This window comes from Passer montanus, unplaced genomic scaffold, assembly GCF_014805655.1.
Source record: "Passer montanus isolate IOZ18808 unplaced genomic scaffold, ASM1480565v1 scaffold243, whole genome shotgun sequence".
Lineage (NCBI taxonomy): Eukaryota > Metazoa > Chordata > Aves > Passeriformes > Passeridae > Passer > Passer montanus.
In genome coordinates, this window is record NW_024367071.1 from 120,896 (window position 1) to 141,389 (window position 20,494).

General features: G+C 58.5%; 2 protein-coding genes across 2 annotated transcripts in view; both read left to right on the forward strand.

The window, feature by feature from the left end:
* Positions 1-3,151: 3,151 nt before the first annotated feature.
* On the forward strand, positions 3,152-18,630 carry PHF8 (PHD finger protein 8). The gene is made up of 14 exons (XM_039711235.1): positions 3,152-3,450; positions 3,972-4,057; positions 4,835-4,943; positions 6,067-6,227; positions 6,835-6,976; positions 7,601-7,787; positions 8,786-8,948; positions 10,473-10,560; positions 12,753-12,975; positions 13,418-13,530; positions 14,252-14,502; positions 16,526-16,621; positions 17,667-17,796; positions 17,828-18,630. The coding sequence occupies exons 1-14, from the start codon at positions 3,353-3,355 to the stop codon at positions 17,967-17,969; spliced, it is 1,989 nt and encodes a 662-aa protein (XP_039567169.1). The 5' UTR covers positions 3,152-3,352; the 3' UTR covers positions 17,970-18,630.
* A 3-nt stretch (positions 18,631-18,633) lies between these two features.
* The window catches only part of HUWE1 (HECT, UBA and WWE domain containing E3 ubiquitin protein ligase 1), a 57,987-nt gene continuing 56,126 nt past the window's right edge, over positions 18,634-20,494 (forward strand). The window contains 2 exon segments of the mRNA XM_039711236.1: positions 18,634-19,015; positions 20,237-20,303. Coding sequence (XP_039567170.1) covers positions 18,649-19,015; positions 20,237-20,303 — 434 coding nt within the window. The 5' untranslated portion in view covers positions 18,634-18,648.

Consider the following 20,494-nt stretch of genomic DNA (forward strand, 5'->3'; position numbering starts at 1 on the left):
CCCCAACCCCGCCCTGCGTGGGGGGGGCAGCCCCCTCCCCCCGGGGGCCGAGTGAGGGGGTGTCCCTCACTGAACCCTCCAACCCTCCCCCCCCCCAATTTTGGGTCAAAACCCCCTAATTTCAGCCCCCAAATCACTTTGTTTCACCCCAAAACCCCCCTTGTTTTACTGCCCCCACCATTGGGTGACCCCAAATTTCCAGCCCAAAAATGACCTAATTTCACCCCAAAAATTCCCTTTTTTTGGGTCCTGTGGTGTGACCCCTATTTCCAGGCCCAAAATTGCCTTATTTTGCCCTAAAATTCCCCATTTTTTGCTGCCCCTATAGGCTGAATCCACTTTTCACTCAATTCACTCCTTTTTAGGATACTCAAACCCCCCCCCCCAATTTCTGGCCCCAAAACCACCTCATTTTGACCCTAAATCCACCCTTTTTAGCCCCAATATCTCTGCATTTTATTCCACCCCCCCCCCCTTTTTTGGGGCATTTCCCCTTTGAAAGTGACCCAAATTTCTGGTGCCCAAAATCCCCTAATTTCACCCCAAAACTCTCTTTCTTGTGCTCTGCCCACCCGTTTTCTGTCCCAAATCCCTCATTTTACCCCAAAATCCCCTTTTTGGGTCTTTCCCCCTCTGCATGAGGTGACCCCATTGTATAGCCCCCAAATCACCTCATTTCACCCCAAAATTCCCTTTTTTGTGGCCTTTCCGCCCCTCTTTTTCACACCGCCTGAATGCGATGCCACTTGCTGGCCCCAAAATTGCCTTGTTTCACCCCCAAACCCTTTTTTTGGGCCTATCTCTCCTTTTTTTACTCTTCCCACAATATTACCGCACCTTTTGCTCCCCAAATCACATAATTTCACCCCAAAAAAATCTCTTTTAGGACCTGCCCTTCCCGCTCAAGATATCACCCCAATTTTCAGCCCCAAAATCTCCTAATTTCACACAAAAATCCCCTTTTTTGGGCCTTACTGCTCTTTTTGTCCCCACATGAAGCGACCCCAATTTTTAGCCCCTAAACAGTCTCATTTTGCCCCAAAACACAAACGGTTGAACCCCAATTTCTCAGTTATTCCCCAAATCCCCTTTTTTCCCCTCAAAACACTCTGGAGCCTCCAAAATTCCCATTTTTTACCCATAGCCCCTCACAGGCCTGGAATTCCCCCTCACATGAGCGCAGCAGAGGGGAGAGGGCCGTACTGGTTTTACTGGTGACCCACCCCCCCATACTGGTCATACTGGTGCAACAACCCCCTCTCATGCCCGTACCCCTTCCTCAGCCCATTTTTGGGTCATTTTGTCGTGTTTTCCTCTCATCTACCTCACCCCTTCACCAAGCCAGCGAGGTTTCGGGATGAATTCTCGGGTGTTCTGGTTCGAGAGGGTGGGGAAGGCGGTTGTTTTGTGGGGAAATTGTTAAAAGCGCGAAAAAAAAATTTCCTAAAATTTAAGGAATAAAAGCGTGGCTGGTGTGCGCCACTCCCAAAATGGTAGCCGGGTCGCCACACTCAAGATGGCGATCGGACCCGTCACACTCAAGGTGGCGACGGCGGCGCCACGCCCAAGATGGCGGCCCCGCCCCCGCACACCCAAAGGGGGCGTTTCGTCCTTCCCAAAATGGCGCCCTCGCCCTTCCCAAGATGGCGGCGCGACGCGGCCAAAATGGCGCCCGGGCCCCGCCCTCTCCCTCCCCGTTTCCGCGTTTGAATAAAACTTTCCCGGGCGGCCCGGAGCGCGCAGAGGCCGCGGCGGCGGCGGCAGCACCGGGCCCGGGGCCGGCAGAGCGGCCGCGAGAAGCGCTGGGCCTTGCCGGGGCGGGCTGCGGCCTAGTCGGGAGGTGGCGGTGGGGGGGGCGCAGGCCTCGCGGTATCCCGCAGGCCTCGGGGGGGTCCCGCCGGCCTTGAGGGGGTGTCGGCGGCTTTTTGAGGGGCCCCAAAGCTTTTGGGGGATCCGGAGGGTCTTTGGGAAGGTCTCGGGGACCCCACAGCGCGGGGGGAGGGGGCGGTCGGGTCCCCACGAACGCTGTGAGGGAACCCCGGGCCCTGCGGCGCTTTTGGAGGTTCCCACACGCTATAGGGGCGGGGGAACCCTGTGGGTGCATTTTTGAGGGGCTCTGGGCCGTATAAAGCCTCGGGGAGGGGGTCCCTGAGTCCTGGTGACCCTTGGAGGGGTTTCTCAACATCTCTGCACCCTTTTGGAGGAGACCTCAGGCCCTCATCAATACCTGAGGGGGATCCCAAGTCTCCGCAGGCCCTTTTGGGGTGCCCCCGGCCCGTATAGGGTTTTTTTGGGGGGTCGTGCTCCCCAAGTCCCCTCAGGGCCCCCCACAGACCGCGATTTGGGGGGGGCTTTGGGGTTATTTTTCGGGTCGATATTTAGGGGGTTTTTTGAGTTTTTTTTTTTTTGAAGGAGTTGTTTGAGGGGTGTTTTTGGGGTGTTTTTTTAGGCTGTTTTTGGGGGTTTTGCTGAGGCTGTTTGGGGGGGGTGAGGCTGTTTTGGAGGAGTTTTTTTGAGGCTGCTTTTGGGTTGTGTTTGAGGGCGTTTTTTAGGTTTTCATCTTTTGAGGGGATTTTCGGGGGTCCGGCGGGCAGCGTGCGGATGTCCCGGGCCGGGGGGGGTCGCGGGGGTCCGTAGGGTCGGGGGTCGCCCCGGGGGCCGGCCATGGCCTCGGTGCCCGTGTACTGCCTGTGCCGCCTGCCCTACGATGTGACCCGCTTCATGATCGAGTGCGATGGCTGCCAGGACTGGTTCCATGGCAGGTGAGACTGGGAGGGACTGGGGTCTGGGAGGGACTGGGAGGCATTTGGAGGGTGCTGGAAGGGACTGGGAGAAGTCTGGATGGTACTGGAGGGCACTGGGAGAAGTCTGGGGAGGGCTACAGGATACTGGGAGGGACTGGAAGGCATCTGGGGGGTACTGGAAGGGGCTTTGGGTGTACTGGGAAGGGTTTTGGGGGTACTGGAGAGTCTGAGAGAGACTTGGGGAGTACTCAGAGAAGTTCTGGGGGGTACTGGGAAGGAGGCAGGGAAGGACTGGGGGGGACTGGGAGGGATTTCGGGTCGATATTTAGGGGGTTTTTTGAGTTTTTTTTTTTAAGGAGTTGTTTGAGGGGTGTTTTTGGGGTGTTTTTTTAGGCTGTTTTTGGGGGTTTTGCTGAGGCTGTTTGGGGGGGGTGAGGCTGTTTTGGAGGAGTTTTTTTGAGGCTGCTTTTGGGTTGTGTTTGAGGGCGTTTTTTAGGTTTTCATCTTTTGAGGGGATTTTCGGGGGTCCGGCGGGCAGCGTGCGGATGTCCCGGGCCGGGGGGGGTCGCGGGGGTCCGTAGGGTCGGGGGTCGCCCCGGGGGCCGGCCATGGCCTCGGTGCCCGTGTACTGCCTGTGCCGCCTGCCCTACGATGTGACCCGCTTCATGATCGAGTGCGATGGCTGCCAGGACTGGTTCCATGGCAGGTGAGACTGGGAGGGACTGGGGGGGGGACTGGGAGCACTGGGACAGGGCTGGTGGCGGAGTGGGAGAAGTGTGGGAGGTACTGGGGGAGAGTGGGGGAACTGGGAGGCATCTGGGAGGGACTGGGAGGCATTTGGAGGGTGCTGGAAGGGACTGGGAGAAGTCTGGATGGTACTGGAGGGCACTGGGAGAAGTCTGGGGAGGGCTACAGGATACTGGGAGGGACTGGAAGGCATCTGGGGGGTACTGGAAGGGGCTTTGGGTGTACTGGGAAGGGTTTTGGGGGTACTGGAGAGTCTGAGAGAGACTTGGGGAGTACTCAGAGAAGTTCTGGGGGGTACTGGGAAGGAGGCAGGGAAGGACTGGGGGGTACTGGGAGGGATGGGGAGAAGTCTGGCAGGGACTGGGAGGTCCAAAGAGAGATGTGGGGTGTGATGGGTGTTACTGGGAGGCACTGGGAGTTACTGGGGAGGTGCTTGGTGGTTACTGGGAGACACTGGGAGTTACTGGGGTGTCCCCACAGCTGCGTGGGGGTGGAGGAGGAGGCGGCGGCCGAGATCGACCTGTACCACTGCCCCCAGTGCGCCGTGCTCAGGGGGCCTTCCGTCAGTGAGTGGGACTGGGGGGACTGGGAGGGACTGGGATGGGGGGCACTGAGGGTCCTCTGCCAGTGAGTGAGACTGGGAGGGACTGGGATGGGGGCGGGGGATTGCACTGCAAGGGACGGGGAGTCCTGTGTCAGTGAGTGTGACTGGGATGCACTGGGATGGGACTGGGAGGGACTGGGATGGGGGACAGGCTGGTGAGTGCACTGCGAGGGACTGGGAGTCCTGTGTCAGTGAGTGTGACTGGGATGGGGGCGGGGGAGATGCTCTGGGCTCCCTGTGGATCCCTTGTGTCCCTTTGTCCCTTGGGTCCCCGTGTGTCCGTCTGTCCTTACTGTCTTTGTGTGTCCCTCTGTCCTTACCGTGTTCCTCTGTGCCTGTGTGGACTTCTGTCATCACTGTGTCTCTCTGTCCCTGTGTCCCCGCGTGTCCCTCTGTCCCCATGTGTGCCTCTGTCCCTGTGTGTCTCCACCGTGTCCCCACATGTCTCTCTGTGTCCCCACGTGTCCCTGTGTGTCCCCACGTGTCCCCCTGTCCTCACTGCGTCCCTCTGTCCCTGTGTGTCTCCACCGTGTCCCCCTGTCCTCACCGCGTCCCTCTGTCCCTGTGTGTCTCCACCATGTCCCCCTGTCCCTGTGTGTCCCCACGTGTCCCCCTGTCCTCACCGCGTCCCTCTGTCCCTGTGTGTCTCCACCGTGTCCCCCTGTCCCTGCGTGTCCCCACGTGTCCCTGTGTGTCCCCACGTGTCCCCCTGTCCCCACCGTGTCCCCCTGTCCCGCAGTGAAGCGGCGCCGTGGCCCGGCCAAGGCCCCGGAGCAGGATCCCGGCCGTCCAGCCCGGACCGGCAGCGCCCAGTTCATCCGGGAGCTGCGGGGCCGCACCTTCCCCAGGTGAGGGCAGGGCCGGGTGAGGGTCAGTGCCAGGTGAGGGTCAGTGCTAGGTGTGGGTCAGTGCCAGGTGAGGGTCAGTGCTGAGTAAGGGTCAGTGCCAGGTGAGGGGCAGTGCCCGGTGAGGGTTAGTGCCAGGTGAGAGTCAGTGCCAGGTGAGGGCAGGGCTGGGTGAGGGTCAGTGCTGAGTAAGGGTCAGTACCAGGTGAGGGTCAGTGCCAGGTGTGGGTCAGTGCCAGGTGAGGGCAGGGCTGGGTGAGGGTCAGTGCTGAGTAAGGGTCAGTGCCAGGTGTGGGTCAGTGCCAGGTGTGGGTCAGTGCCAGGTGTGGGTCAGTGCCAGGTGTGGGTCAGTGCTGAGTAAGGGTCAGTGCCGAGCGTTGGTCACTCTCAGTAAGGGTCAGTCCTGCTGTGCCCCTTACACAGATAAAGGTCACTCCTGGGGGGTGTCAGTCAGTCCTGGGAGGTTACCAGGGCCCCCCTGTTGCCCCCCCAGCTCGGGGAAGGTGCTGCTGTCCCAATGGGACCCAGTGGCTGGTCAGGGGTTCTGGGGGCTGTCGGTCAATCCCAGGTGATGTTGGTCACTCCTGGGGGGTGTTGGTCGCTTCTGGGGGCTCTCGGTCATTTCTGGGGGCTGTTGGTCACTCTCGGGGGTCTCACCCCCCTGCCCTGCCCTCAGTGCAGACGCGGTGCTGCTGTGGCCCAGGAAATGGGGTGAGGGTCCCTACAGGAACTGGGGGATCCCTGTAGGAGTTGTGGGGGTGTCTGTAGAGATTGACGGGGGTTCCTGTGGGAGTCCAGGGTCACTCTTGAGGGTCTCACCCCTCCTGCCCTGCTCGCATTGTGGAAGAGGTGCTGCTGTGGCCCAGCAAATGCTCAGGGGTTGGGGGATCCCTGTGGGGGTCCGGGGTCACTTTGGGGGTGGGTCTCACCCCCCTGCTTTGCCCCCCAAGTGCGGACGAGGTGCTGCTGCGGCCCAGCAAATGCTCAGGGGTGGGATGATCCCTGTGGGGGTTGGGTGATCTCTGTGGGAGTTAGGTGATCCCTGTGGGGGTTGGGGGGTGCCTGTGGGGTTCAGGGGGTCTGGGGTCTCTCCCGGGGGTCTCACCCCCCTGCTTTGCCCCCCAAGTGCGGACGAGGTGCTGCTGCGGCCCAGCGGGGCCCAGCTGACCGTGGAGTACCTGGAGGAGAACAGCTTCAGCGTGCCCATCCTGGTGGCACGGCACGAGGGGCTGGGCATGACCCTGCCCCCGCCGTCCTTCACCCCCCGCGACGTCCTGCACCACGTCGGTCAGTCTGGGGGGGGCCTGGGGAACTTTGGGGGGGCTGGGGAGCTTTTGGAGGGGCTGGGGGTATCAGGGGGTCCCCAGGACCCCACAACAGGGGCTGGGTCCTCCTTATAAATTCACTTTTTGAACTCTACTGGGGGGTCTTGGGGGGACAGGTGAGGGTCTAGAGGGCCCCCATTCATGGTATGGGGTGCATGGGGGTGTCTGAGGGGTCTGGGGATGTCAGGGAGTCCCCAGGACCCCACAGTAGGGTCAAGGTCCCCCCTATAACTACATTCCCTTGTTGGCTTCTTACACTGTATTGGGGGGACCTGAAGGGACAGGTGAGGGCCCAGAGGGTCCCTATTCAGGTTTGGGGGTGCTCAGGAAGGTTTGGGGGGATTTTGGGGGGCCTCCAGCTGGTTTTGGGGTGCTTAGGGAGGTTTGTGGATGCACAAGGAGATTTGGGGGGGGTTTGGTATCTCCCAGCCGTTTTTGTAGCGCTCAGACAGTTTTGGGGTGCACTGTGAGGTTTGGGGGGGGGGTTTTGTGATGCTCAGGCAGTTTCAGGGCACACAGAGAGGTTTTGGGGGGTTTTTGGGGTGCTGAGGCAGTTTTGGGGCCCTCAGGAGCTGACAAGGTGGTGGCCGTGCTGGACGTGGGCCGCCAGGCCGAGCTGCGCATGCGCCTCGGGGACTTCGTGGCCTACCTGGGGGGACCCCGGCGCGAGCGCGTCCTCAGCGTCACTGGCCTGGAGTTCTCGGACACGCGGTGGGTCCTGGTGCTCCCAGTGCCTCCCAGTCCTGCCTAGTCCTTTCCCAGTGCTCGCAGTAATTCCTAGTTCCTTCCAGTCCTGCCTAGTCCTTTCCCAGTGCTCCCAGTAATTCCCAGTTCCTTCCAGTCCTGCCTAGTCCTTTCCCAGTGCTCCCAGTAATTCCGAGTTCCTCCCAGTCCTGCCTAGTCCTTTCCCAGTGCTCCCAGTAATTCCGAGTTCCTTCCAGTCCTGCCTAGTTCTTTCCCAGTGCTCCCAGTAATTCCGAGTTCCTTCTGGTGCTGCCAGTGCTCCCAGTTCCCCCAGTGCTCCCAGTGCCTCCTCCTTCCCTCCTCTTCCAAGCACAGGGAGCCCCAAAATCCCGGATCCTCCCCCTTCCCTCTTTCTCCAACTCCAGGAACCCCTAAAATGCCAGATCCTCCCCCTTCCCTTCTCTTCCAACCCCAGGGACCCCGAAAATCCCAGATCCTCCTCCTTTTCTCCTCTTCCAACCACAGGGAGCCCCAAAATCCCAGATCCTGCCCCTCCCTGGCATCCCCCGCTGCATCCTCTCCCCCCTGAGGTACCCCGTGCCCCATGGGGGGGTTCCCCAGCCCCTGACCCCCGTTTTTGGGGTGCCCCAGGCTGTCGAACCTGGTGCAGACGCCGCGGATCGTGCGGAAGCTCTCGTGGGTGGAGAACCTGTGGCCGGGGGAGTCGGCGCGGGAGCGGCCGAGCGTGCAGAAATTCTGCCTGATGGGGGCCAAGGACAGCTACAGCGACTTCCACATCGACTGCGGGGGCACCTCGGCCTGGTACCACGTGCTCAGGGTACGAGGGGGCTTTGTAGGGGATTTGGGGGGAGTTATAGGGGATTTGGGGGAGTTACAGGGGATTTGGGGGTACTTGTAGGGGATTTGGGGAGAATTACAGGGGATTTGGGGGGAGTTATAGGGGATTTGGGGGGAATTGTAGGGAATGTGGAGGGTGTTCTAGAGGATTTGGGGGCAGTTGTAGGGGATTTGGGGCAGTTATACAGGATTTGGAGATAGTTATAGGGGATTTGGGGGCAGTTGTAGGGGACTTGGGGAGAATTATAGGGAATGTGGAGGGGGTTATAGGGGATTTGGGGGCAGTTATAGGGGATTTGGGGCAGTTATACAGGACTTGGAGATAGTTATAAGGGATTTGGGGGCAGTTACACGGAATTTAGGACAATTAGGGCTAGGGGTGTTGGGCTAAAGTGACTTCTACATTAACTATGAGGACACCTCGGGCTGGTACTTCGTGCTTGGGGTATAAGGAGGGATATTCGAGGGGTCTGGGGGGGTTTAGGGCCTTGTAGAGGGGGTTTAGGAGGGACTGGGGCTTTTTAGAGGGGGTTTGGGGGAAGTTAGAGGAGGTTTGGGGGATTTTTGGGAGAACAGGGGCTGGGAGTGTGTGGTTACATTGACTTCCACATCGATTGTGGGGGCACCTTGGCCTGGTACTTTGTGCTGGGGGTCTGGGGGGGCCTAGAAGGGGCTTGGGGGGGGGGGCATAGAGGGGATGTAGGGAATTTTAGAGGAAGTTTGGGGTGAGTTAGAGGGGTTTTGGGAGAGTTATAAGGAATTTGGGATGGAATTGGGGCTGGGAGTGTTGGGGTACAACAACTGTGGGGGCACCTTGGCTTGGTACCTCATGCTCAGGGTATGAGGGGGGTGTTTCAGGGGTCTTGAGGGGGTTTAAGGAGTTGTAGAGGGGGTTTGGGGGTTTTAGAGGGGATTTTTGGAGGAACCAAACCTGGCTCTCTTACCTGTCCCACGTGTCCCCCCTCACGTGTGCCCCAGGGTGAGCAGATCTTTTACCTGGCGCGTCCCTCGGCCGCCAACCTGGCGCTGTTCGAGGCCTGGAGCAGCTCCCGGAACCAGCCCGAGCTCTTCTTCGGGGACCAGGTGGATCGGTGCTTCCGGTGCCACCTGCGCCAGGGCCAGACCCTCTTCATCCCCACAGGTGAGGGGGGGCTCGGGGACAGCTGGGCACGGCCTCGGTGCCACCTGTGCCAGACCCCAAATGCACCTGCGGTGTCACCTGTGTAAGGCACAGACACCTTCAGTGTCACCTGTGCACTGTGCAAGGGACAGAGACCCCCAATGTCACCTGTGCCACCTGTGCCAGACCCCAAATGCACCTGCGGTGTCACCTGTGTAAGGCACAGACACCTTCAGTGTCACTTGTGTGACCTGTGCAAGGGACAGAGACCCCCAGTGTCACCTGTGCCACCTGTGCCAGACCCCAAATGCACCTGCGGTGTCACCTGTGTAAGGCACAGACACCTTCAGTGTCACCTGTGCACTGTGCAAGGGACAGAGACCCCCAATGTCACCTGTGCCACCTGTGCCAGACCTCAAACGCACCCGTAGTGTCTCCTGTGTAAGGCACAGACACCTCCAGTGTCACTTGTGTCACCTGTGGCACCTGTGCCAGACCCCAAATGCACCTGCAGTGTCATCTGTGTAAGGCATAGACACCTCCAGTGTCACCTGTGCCACTGTGCAAGGGACAGAGACCCCCAGTGTCACCTGTGCTACCTGTGCCAGACCCCAAATGCAACTGCAGTGTCACCTGTGTAAGGCACAGACACCTCCAGTGTCACTTGTGTCACCTGTGGCACCTGTGCCAGACCCCAAACACCTTCAGTGTCACCTGTGCCACTGTGCAAGGCACGGAGACCCCCAGTGTCATCTGTGCCACCAGTGCCAGACCCCAAACACACCCTCAGTGTCTGTTGTGCAAGAGACAGACATCTCCAGTGTCGTTTGTGTCACCTGTGGTACCTGTGCCAGACCCCAAATGCACCTACAGTGTCACTTGTGTACGGCACAGACACCCCCAGTGTCACCTGTGCCACTGTGCAAGGCACGGAGACCCCCAGTGTCATCTGTGCCACCAGTGCCAGACCCCAAACACACCCTCAGTGTCTGTTGTGCAAGAGACAGACATCTCCAGTGTCGTTTGTGTCACCTGTGGTACCTGTGCCAGACCCCAAATGCACCTACAGTGTCACTTGTGTACGGCACAGACACCCCCAGTGTCACCTGTGCCACCAGTGCCAGACCCCAAATGCCCCTGCGGTGTCACCTGTGTAAGGCACAGACGCCTTCAGTGTCACCTGTGTGACTTGTGCAATGGACAGCGACCCCCAGTGTCACCTGTGCCAGGGCCAGATCCCCCCCAACACACCCCAGTGTCACTTGTGTCACCAGGTGATGGTTTGGTGACCTTGGACACCCCCCAGTGTCTGCTGGTGGGGGTGGGGGTCAGACAAGGCCTCCCAGTAGCTCCCAGTAACCCCAAAACTTCCTTAACAATCCCCAACAAGCCTCTCCTTTCCCAGTGGATCCCAGTGCTCCCAGTGGCCCCTCCCAGTTCTGTTGCCCCAGCTGCTCGTGCCTGTCCCAGTGCTCCCAGTTCTCCCAGTTGCCCGTGCCTGTCCCAGTGCTCCCAGTTCTCCCAGTTGCCCGTGTCTGTCCCCAGGCTGGATCCACGCCGTGCTGACCCCCGTGGACTCGCTGGCCTTTGGGGGGCACTTCCTGCACAGCCTCAACATTGGCATGCAGCTCCGGTGGGTTGGGGGGGGATTTTATGGGATTTTTATTATTTCAACAGAGGGGCTCTAAACCCATCTTGGGGGGGTTCTAAACCCATTTGGGGGGGCTGGGAACCCATCTGGGATGGTTTAAGCCCATCTGGGGGGGCTCCAAACCTATCTAGGGAGATTGGCGATCTCCAAAATCTTTCCTAGAGGGGTTTGGCAGATTGCTGTCCACATTTTTGGGGTGTCCCTGTGCTTCCTATACTGGCTTTTTGGTTCCCATCCTAATTCGTGGTTTTTGGGGTGTCCCTGAGTTTCTCATCCCATTTTTTGGGGTGTCCCTGAGTTTCCTGTGCTGATTTTGTGGTTTCAATCCCCAATTTTTGGGGTGTCCCTGAGTTTCCTGTGCTGATTTTGTGGTTTCAGTCCCCAATTTTTGGGGTGTCCCTGGGTTTCCCGTGCTGATTTTGTGGTTTCAGTCCCCAATTTTTGGGGTGTCCCTGAGTTTCCCGTGCTGATTTTGTGGTTTCAATCCCCAATTTTTGGGGTGTCCCTGGGTTTCCCGTGCTGATTTTGTGGTTTCAGTCCCCAATTTTTGGGGTGTCCCTGTGGTTCCCACTCTGGCTCTGTGGTTCCCAGCCCAATGTGGGGTTTTTGGGGTATCTCTGAGTTTCCCATCCCGATTTTTGGGATGCCCCTGAGTTTGCCACTCTGGCTCTGTGGTTCCCATCCCAACATGGAGTTTTTGGGGATTTTGGGGTGCAGGGCTGCGAGAGAACCGCCGGCACCCCGCGGCTTATTTGGTGCTGGGAGCCCGAGCCCTGACCGGGGCCTTCCGAGCCTGGACCCGCCGAGAGGTTTGAGGGGATCTAGAGGGGTTTTGGGGGGGGGTTCAAAGGGATTTTGGGGGGCTCCAAGGGGATTTGGGTGGGTCCCGGGGGATTTCGGAGGGATCCTGAGGGATTTTGTCCATCCTGATGGGATTTGGGGGGTTCCAGAGGGATTTTGGGAGGGGCTCAAAGGGATTTTGGGAGCTCCAAAGGGATTTTGTGGGTGTTCAAAGGGATTTTGGGGGCCTGGGGGGATTGGGGAGCTCCAGGGGATTTTGGGGGCCTGATCCCCAAACCTGACCCCAAAAATGCCACACTGCCTGCCCCATGGGTACCCCAAAAACATCCCCAAACATCCCCAAAATCATCCCCAAACCCGACTCCAAAAATGCCATACTGCCCGCCCTGTGGGTACCCCGAAAACATCCCCAAAATATCCCCAAAAACATCCCCAAAACACCCCCAAAATCATCCCCATACCGCCCCCAAAAACATCCCCACACCTGACCCCAGAAATGCCACGCTGCCTGCCCTGTGGGTACCCCGAAAACATCCCCAAAACAGCCCCAAAATATCCGCAAAAATATTCCCAAAACATCCCCAAACGTGATCCTAAAAACCATCAAAACAACCCAAAATATCCCTAAAACCACCCCCAAAAACATCCCCAAAAACATCCCCAAACCTGACCCCAAAAATGCCATACTGCCCGCCCTGTGGGTACCCCGAAAACATCCCCAAAACACCCCCAAAATCATCCCCAAATAACCCCCAAAAACATCCCCAAAAACATCCCCAAACCTGACCCCAAAAATGCCATACTGCCCGCCCTGTGGGTACCCCGAAAACATCCCCAAAACACCCCCAAAATCATCCCCAAATAACCCCCAAAAACATCCCCAAACATGGTCCCAAAAACCATCAAAACAACCCAAAATATCCCTAAAATCCCCCCAAATCTGACCCCAAAACATCCCCCAGAACTTCCCCAAACATGACCCCAAATATCCCCAAAGCCAGCCCAAAAACGTCCCCCAAAACAAGCCAAACCTCACCCCAAAACACCCCAAAGCTGACCCCAACCCCCCAAAACACCCCAAAGCTGACCCCCGCCCCCTCAAACCTTCATTTCTGGGATCTGACTCCAATCCTGTTTTTGGGGTGACCCCAATCCCGTTTTTGGGGTGTCCCCAATTTCCAATCCGATTTTGGGGTCTGACCCCAATCCCCATTTTGGGGTGACCCCAGTTCTGTTTTTGGGGTGACCCCAATCCAGTTTTGGGGTGACCCCAGTTCTGTTTCTGGGGTGACCCCAATCCCCAATCCCGTTTTTGGGGTGACCCCAATCCAGTTTTGGGGTGACCCCAATCCCTACTTCGGGGTCTGACCCCAATCCCGTTTTTGGGGTGACCCCAATCCAGTTTTGGGGTGTCCCCAATCCTGTTTTTGGGGTGACCCCAATCCCCATTTTGGGTTGACCCCAGTCCCGTTTTGGGGTGACCCCAATCCCGTTTTTGGGGTGTCCCCAGGGCTCCCCCGGAAGCTGCCCCGGGCCAAGCCCTGCTCTGACCCCAACCGGGTGCGGGAGCCGGGGGAGGTCGACTTCGACATCGAGGTGGGTCTGGGGGGTTTTGGGGTCTCTGGGGGGGTTTGGGGGGGGGCTAAGGGAATTGGGGTGTCCTGGGGGGTTCTTAGGGGGGTTCATGGGGGTTTTGGGGGTACACCCCAAACATGGGGATTGAGGGGGCGTTTCTGACCCCCTGCCCCAGGAGGATTACACTGGGGTGGTTTTGGGGGTATTTTGGAGTGGTTTTGGGGTGGTTTTTGGGGTATTTTTTGGGTATTTTGGGGTGTTTCTGACCCCCTGATCCCCAGGAGGATTACACCACGGACTGAGGCGGTTTTTGGGGTATTTTTGGGGTATTTTGGGGTATTTTTGGGGTGTTTCTGACCCCCTGATCCCCAGGAGGATTACACCACGGACTGAGGCGGTTTTTGGGGTATTTTTGGGGTATTTTGGGGTATTTTTGGGGTGTTTCTGACCCCCTGATCCCCAGGAGGATTACACCACGGACGAGGAGGACGAGGGGGGCGCGGGGGGCAGCGCTGGGATCCTGGACCTGCTCAAGGCCAGCCGGCAAGTGGGGGGCTCCGAGTACCCCCAGCTCAGGTTTGGGGGGGCCTGAGGGGGGGCTGGGTTTGAGGGGTCCTGGGGGGGATCCCTGGGGGGATTTTTGGGGGCAGTTGTGGGGCTGGGGTCAGGTTTTGGGGGTCCCTGGGGATTATTTGGGGTCATGGATTAGGTTTTGGGGGTCACAGAGGGCTTTGAGTGGAAACTGGGCGGGATTTGAGGGGGGGTTTAGGGGTCCCCAAGTGTTTGGGGAGGGCTGGGGTTGGGTTTTGGGGTCCTGGGGGGCTCTGAGGGGGGGCTGGGCTGGTTTTGGGGAGCCCCAGATCGCTGGGGGGGTCACCAGGTGTTTTTGGGAAGGCTGGGGTTTGGTTTGGGGGCGTCCCCGGGGGTTATTTGGGGCCAGGCATTGGGGTTTTGGGGTTATTTGGGGTCCCAGGTTGGGTTTTGGGGTTATGGGGGTTATTTGGGGTTAGACGTTGGGGTTTTGGGGTTATTTGGGGTCCTGGGTTGGGTTTTGGGATTATTTGGGGTCCCAGGTTGGGTTTTGGGGTTATGGGGGTTATTTGGGGTTAGACGTTGGGGTTTTGGGGTTATTTGGGGTCCTGGGTTGGAACACCGGGATCGGTTCCGTGGCTGGGCTCACTTTGCCCCTCTCCATCTCCTTTTGGGGCTGTCTCTCCTCAGTGTGAGGATCCCAAACATGCCGTGACACCCCCCCAAACCCCAATTTTCCCCCTTTTTTCTCTCTTTTCCCCCACAGCGAGGCCCCCGCCTCCCCCAGCACACGCGAGGCCATCCAGGGCATGCTCTGCATGGCCAACCTCCCTGCAGGGACCCCCCTGGGACCCCCAAACTGGTGGGGAGGAGGTGGGGGCACCGAAAGGGGGGGTCCTGGGGGGTCTGGGGGGCCCCGCAGAGCCCCCCCAGCCCCCCGGAGCACCGACAGCGAGGGCGAGGGGAGCCTGGACGAGCAGGACAGCCTGGGGGCCTGCTTCAAGGATGCTGAGTACAGTGAGTGTGACCCCAAAACCGTCCTAAAAATACCCCCAAAAACCTCCACAAAGCACCCTGCTTCAAGGATGCTGAGTACAGTGAGTGTGACCCCAAAACCATCCTAAAAATACCCCCAAAAACCTCCACAAAGCACCCTGCTTCAAGATGCTGAGTACAGTGAGTGTGACTTTCAAAATACCCCAAAAATACCCCAAAAAATACCCCAAAAACCTCCTCAAAAGCAGTCTGCTTCAAAGATGCTGAGTACAGTGAGTGTGACCCCAAAACACCCCAAAAACAGCCCCAAAAATACCCTCAAAGCACCCTGCTTCAAGGATGCTGAGTACAGTGAGTGTCACCCCAAAACCATCCTAAAAGTACCCCAAAAATACTTCAAAATCTCCCCAAAGCACCCTGCTTCAAGGATGCTGAGTACAGTGAGTGTGACCTTAAAAATACCTCAAAATACCCCAAAAATAGCCCAAAAATCTCCCCAAAGCAGTCTGCTTCAGAGATGCTGAATACAGTGAATGTGACCCCAAAACCATCCTAAAATACCCCAAAAACAGCCCCAAAATCCCCCCAAAGCACTTTGCTTTGAAGATGCTGAGTATAACAAATGTGACCATAAAATACCCAAAAACCATCCCAAAAACCACCCCAAAAATACCCTCAAAGCACCCTGTTTCAAGGATGCTGAGTACAGTGAGTGTCACCCCAAAACCACCCCACAATACCCCAAAAATCAGCCCCAAAATTCCCCCAAAGCACCCTGCTTCAAGGATGCTGAGTACAGTGGGTGTCACCTCAAAACCACCCCAAAATACCCCAAAACCAGCCCCACAATTCCCCCCAAAGCACCCTGCTTCAAGGATGCTGAGTACAGTGAGTGTGACCCAAAAACATCCAAAAACCACCCCAAAAATCCCTTCAAAGCACCTTGTTTCAAGGTTGTCAAGTACAGTGAGTGTCACCCCAAAAACCCCCTAAAAATACTCTACTTCAAGGATGCTGAGTACAGTGAGTGTGACCCCAAAAATGTCCCAAAAATACCCCAAAAACACCCTCAGCCTATGGTGAAATCATTCTGGATTTGTGTCCTGTGGGTATCCCCAAAAATTCCCTAAAATCTCCCCAAACATCCCCAAAACACCCACAAGTACTCCAAAAACACACCAAAACCCCCCAAATACTCCAAACCCAAACATCCAAATACCCCTAAAACCACTCCTAAACATCCAAAATACCCCAAAAACATCGCTAGAGCACCCTGCTTCAAGGATTCTGAGTACAGCGAGCGTGACCCCAAAACCATCCTAAAATACCCCAAAAAATACTCCAAAACCTCCCCAAAACACCCTGCTTCAAGGATGCTCAGTACAGTGAGTGTCACCCCAAAAACATCCTAAAAATACCCCAAAAACCCCCTAAAAATACTCCAAGGATGCTGAGTACAGCGAGTGTTACCCCAAAAATGTCCCAAAAATCCCCCAAAAACACCCTCAGCCTATGGTGAAATCATTCTGGATTTGTGTCCTGTGGGTATCCCCAAAAATTCCCTAAAATCTCCCCAAACATCCCCAAAACACCCACAAGTACTCCAAAAACACACCAAAACCCCCCAAATACTCCAAACCCAAACATCCAAATACCCCTAAAACCACTCCTAAACATCCAAAATACCCCAAAACATCCCAAAAATCTCCCCCAACATCCCCAAAACACCCCAAAAGGACCCCAAAACCACACCAAAAAATCCCAAAATACTCCAAAAATGTCTTAAAATACCCCTAAAACCACCCCTAAACATCCAAAATACCCCAAAACATCCCAAAAATCTCCCCCAACATCCCCAAAACACCCCAAAAGGACCCCAAAACCACACCAAAAAATCCCAAAATACTCCAAAAATGTCTTAAAATACCCCTAAAACCACCCCTAAACATCCAAAATACCCCAAAACATCCCCAAAATGACCCATAACACCCCAAAACCAGCCCCAGGACCCCCCTGAACCCCATTTTTTCTCCCCCCCACCCAGTTTATCCCTCACTGGAGTCAGATGAGGACGACCCTGCCCTAAAATCGCTCCCCAAAAAGAAGAAGGTGACGGACGACGCCCCCTGGAGCCCCAAAGGTTTGGGGGGGTCCTTGGGGGGGGGTTTGGGGGTCCCTGGAGCAGGGCCTGGGTGGTTTGGGGTGAGTTTTGAGAGGTTTGGGGGATTTGAGGGGCCTCGGGTGGGATTTGGGGTCCCTGGGTGGGATTTGGGGTCCCTGGGGATCCCCAGTCCCCCTCCTTTGGGGCAGGGGCTGATATGGGGTCCCCCCTGCCTTGTTTGGGGTCTGATTTTGGGGTGTTCCCCATTGCATGTCTGATTTTGGGGTGTCCCCTGTTCCCTGTCTGATTTTGGGGTGTCCCCCTTTATTTGTGCTCTGATTTTGGGGTGTCCCCCCATTCCCTGTCTGATTTTGGGGTGCTCCCCCTGTTCCCTGATTTTGGGGTGTTCCACTTTATTCTCTGACTGATTTTGGGGTGTGCCCTGTTCCCTGTCTGATTTTGGGGTGTCCCCCCGTTCTATATCTCATTTTGGGGAGTCCCCCTATTCCATGCTCTGGTTTTGGGGTGTCCCCCTTTATTTGTGCTCTGATTTTGGGGTGCTCCCCCTGTTCCATGTCTGATTTTGGGGAGTCTCCCTTTGCTGTACTCTGACTTTGGGGTGTCCCATTTTATTCTCTCTCTGATTTTGGGGTGTCCCCCCATTCCCTGTCTGATTTTGGGGTGTTCCCCTGTTCCATGCTCTGATTTTGTGGCGTCCCCCCATTCTACGTCTGAATTTGGGGTGTTCCCCCCATTCCCTGTCTGATTTTGGGGTGTCCCCCTTTGCTGCACTCTGATTTTGGGGTGTCCCCTGTTTTGGTATCTGATGCTGGGGTGTCCCCATTCCCTGTCTGATTTTGGGGTGTCCCCCTTTGCTGCACTCTGATTTTGGGGTGTCCCCTGTTTTGGTATCTGATGCTGGGGTGTCCCCATTCCCTGTCTGATTTTGGGGTGTCCCCCTTTGCTGCACTCTGATTTTGGGGTCTCCCCTGATTTGGTATCTGATTTTGGGGTGCTCCCCCTGTTCCATGTCTGATTTTGGGGTGTCCCCCTCTGTTCCTGTCTGACTTTGGGGTGTCCCCAGCCCGGGTGACGCCGTCGCTGCCCCGGCAGAGCCGCCCGGTGCGGGAGGGGACGCGCGTGGCCTCGGTGGAGACCGGGCTGGCGGCAGCCGCTGCCAAACTGGCCCAGCAGGTGAACTGGGAGCACTGGGAGCAACTGGGAAGTTGCTGTGGGTCTGGGGGGCTCCGGGCTGGGTTCGGGGGGGCTCAGGGCTCTCTGTCCCCCTGACCCCGCAGGGAAGCGCCCCCGGAAGGGTTTGGCCACAGCCAAGCAGCGCCTGGGCCGCATCCTCAAGATCCACCGCAACGGGAAACTGCTGCTCTGAGGGCGGGGCCGGCCACGCCCTGCCAGGCTCCGCCCACCGCCGGCTGAACAATGAACTATGGGCGGGGCTGCCGAGGAAAGGGGCGGGGCCCGACAGGACCACGCCTGTCAGAACAACGCTGTGGTCACTAAAGGGGCGTGGCTTGTTTTAGGCTCCGCCCCTTCAGGTGTGGTCCCACCTGACCCCTCTGAGGCCACACCCACAATGCGGATCCCGAGACCACGCCCATCACAGCCCAAGCCACGCTCATTGGTTATGTAGGGTAAAAAAAACAGGCGTGGCTACGATAAACCACACCCACATAGAGATAACCACGCCCACAAAGGGTGGAGCCGCAATATGGCTCCGCCCATCACGGTTCCCACCTTCCCATTGGCTGTGTATGGGCTGGGGGCGGGGCTTCCTCATTTCCCGCCTCCAGGAGCTCAGGCGATTGGACAAGCCCCGCCCACAGCTGCGGGAGGGGCGGAGCCATCTTTGATTGGTCTCCACTGGGTTTTTTTTTTTCACCCCTCCCCTAGGTGTCTTCAGGTTGATTGACGGGGCGGGGCTGCTTCCCATTGGCTGCCCCTGTTTTGTAGGCGTGTCCGGAGGCCGCGGCCCCGCCCCCCTCCTTTTGTATTTGTAGAATAAAAAAGGAAAAAAAAAAAAAGAAAAAAAATCCCGGAATTGGTGAAAAATGCCCCTGGCGGGGTCACGTGATCCTCCCTCAGCACTTCCCGCCCGGCAGCTCTCGCGAGACCTCGCGCTTCCCTCCGCCAGCGCTCTCCCGAGATCTTGCCCTCCAGACGAAGAGGGCGACCTCCACTCTCGCGAGATCTGGGAGCCGCGCTCAGCCGGCGCTCTCGCGAGAGCCGCGCGCGCCGCCGCCGTTCCCGCCGCTGAGGCAGCGGCCGCGCTCCCCCCGCCCTCCCTCCCCCTCCCGCCCGGGGCCGCTCTCCCGGGGCCGCCCTCGCTTCTCTCTCTCTTTCCGCGCGCCTCTCGCGAGGCTTCGGGGCCGCGCTGCCGCCAGCGCCTCGCGAGATCTCGCTCTCATCAGCGTGCCGGTGAGTGCCGGTGCTTGAGGGAACGGCGTGGGGCCCTCGGCCTGCGAGGGGAGCGGGGGGGGTGAACCGCTCTGTGGCGGGCAGGGCCTTCCCCCCCTTCACCGTCAGCCCCCCCCCCCGATTGTCCCGGTATGAGGCGGGATCCGTGAGGGACCGCCTCCCCTCCCCCATACTCCTCACGAAATCTCGCGAGGCTTCGTCAAACTCCCGCCCCGCAGCTGGGCGCGCTCTCGCGAGACTTGGCTGCCGCTCCTCTCGCGTTCCCATTGGCTGCCGGCAGCATTGGCCCGCCTCCTGTTCGCCCCACGGCACCGCCTCCTCCCGTCCCGCCGGCCGCTCTCGCGGGATTTGCGGCGGCTCTCGCGGGATCTCGGGCCGCGGCCGGGGCTCAGTGTAAGATGGCGGCGGCGGCAGCGGCGGGACGGGCCCGGGCCGGGCTCTGATTCCCCCCCCCCCGCTCTCCCCGCCCGCTCAAGGTACCGGGGCCGGCGGGGCGGGGGGCTCGGCCCGGTGCCGCTGCGGGGCCCGCGGCATGGGAAGATTGGCGCCCGGCTCCGTCATGAGGGGCCCGCCCCCCCCTCCCACCGCCCCCCCACTCCCCGGCGGCCTCCCGTGATTTGGGGGCTCCTTTCCTTCTCTCACGGCCTCCCTTCCCCCGACCCCCGCCGCCTCCCCCGGTACGGCCTTCCCTTGCGGGGACTGAGGCGCTCCCCTCCGAGATTTGGGGTGTTTGGCTGCCCCCCCACCTTAATTTAGCTTTCTCACGTCTTTAGGGTTGCTCCGTATTTTACGAGCGCTTTTTGTGGTTCGCATTATTTAGGGACCCCAGCCTCATTTCCGCTCCCCCGCAGTCCCCTCCCATCACTCAGGGTCCCCCTCAGCGCTTTCCCGACATTTGGGGAGCCCCTTTAGCGGCCCCCCCCTCCCCATCCTCTCGGCCGTGCTTCCCGCAGCCCCCCGGGATTCAGTACCCCGTCCCTTTTACAAATCCTGTAGGATTTGGGGGTCTCCTCATCGCTTCCCCAGCGCATTTTTCTCTATTGCCATTTTTTCACGTTTTATAGCGATTTTGGGCTGTCACTTCCCACCCTTAAGATCCCTCACGCTGCGGTTTGGGGGATCCCTTTTTGGGATCAGCCCCCCCCAGTCATTCAGCCGCTCACACGGGACCCCCCAAACCCCCCGGAATTTCACACCCCCCTCCCCAATTCCCCCCCACAGCAGCTCCCGGCTCCCTCCCCCTCTCAGCGACCGGGCCGGGCCGAGGATGGACTGGGAGTGATTCCCGGTAAGGGCTCCCCCGTTGAACCGGGGCGGGGGCGGCGCGAGAGAATTCTGGGTGGGGGTCTCGCTTCGGGGAGGTTTTTGGGGGGGGGGAAACGGGCTGGGAGCTTCAGGCTTATTTTTGACGCCTTCCCCCGGGGGGGACACCCCAAAAACGGCCCCCCCAAAGTGATGCGTCACTGTCACCGAACCGGC

Bases quoted from the DNA above. Each gene is read 5' to 3' on its own strand.
- PHF8 (XM_039711235.1), top strand. From the start codon at position 3,353: ATGGCCTCGGTGCCCGTGTACTGCCTGTGCCGCCTGCCCTACGATGTG. The intron at 7,788-8,785 runs GTACGAGGGGGC...CGTGTGCCCCAG, and splicing joins CCTGGTACCACGTGCTCAGG to GGTGAGCAGATCTTTTACCT. The intron at 14,503-16,525 runs GTGAGTGTGACC...CCCCCCACCCAG, and splicing joins CTTCAAGGATGCTGAGTACA to TTTATCCCTCACTGGAGTCA.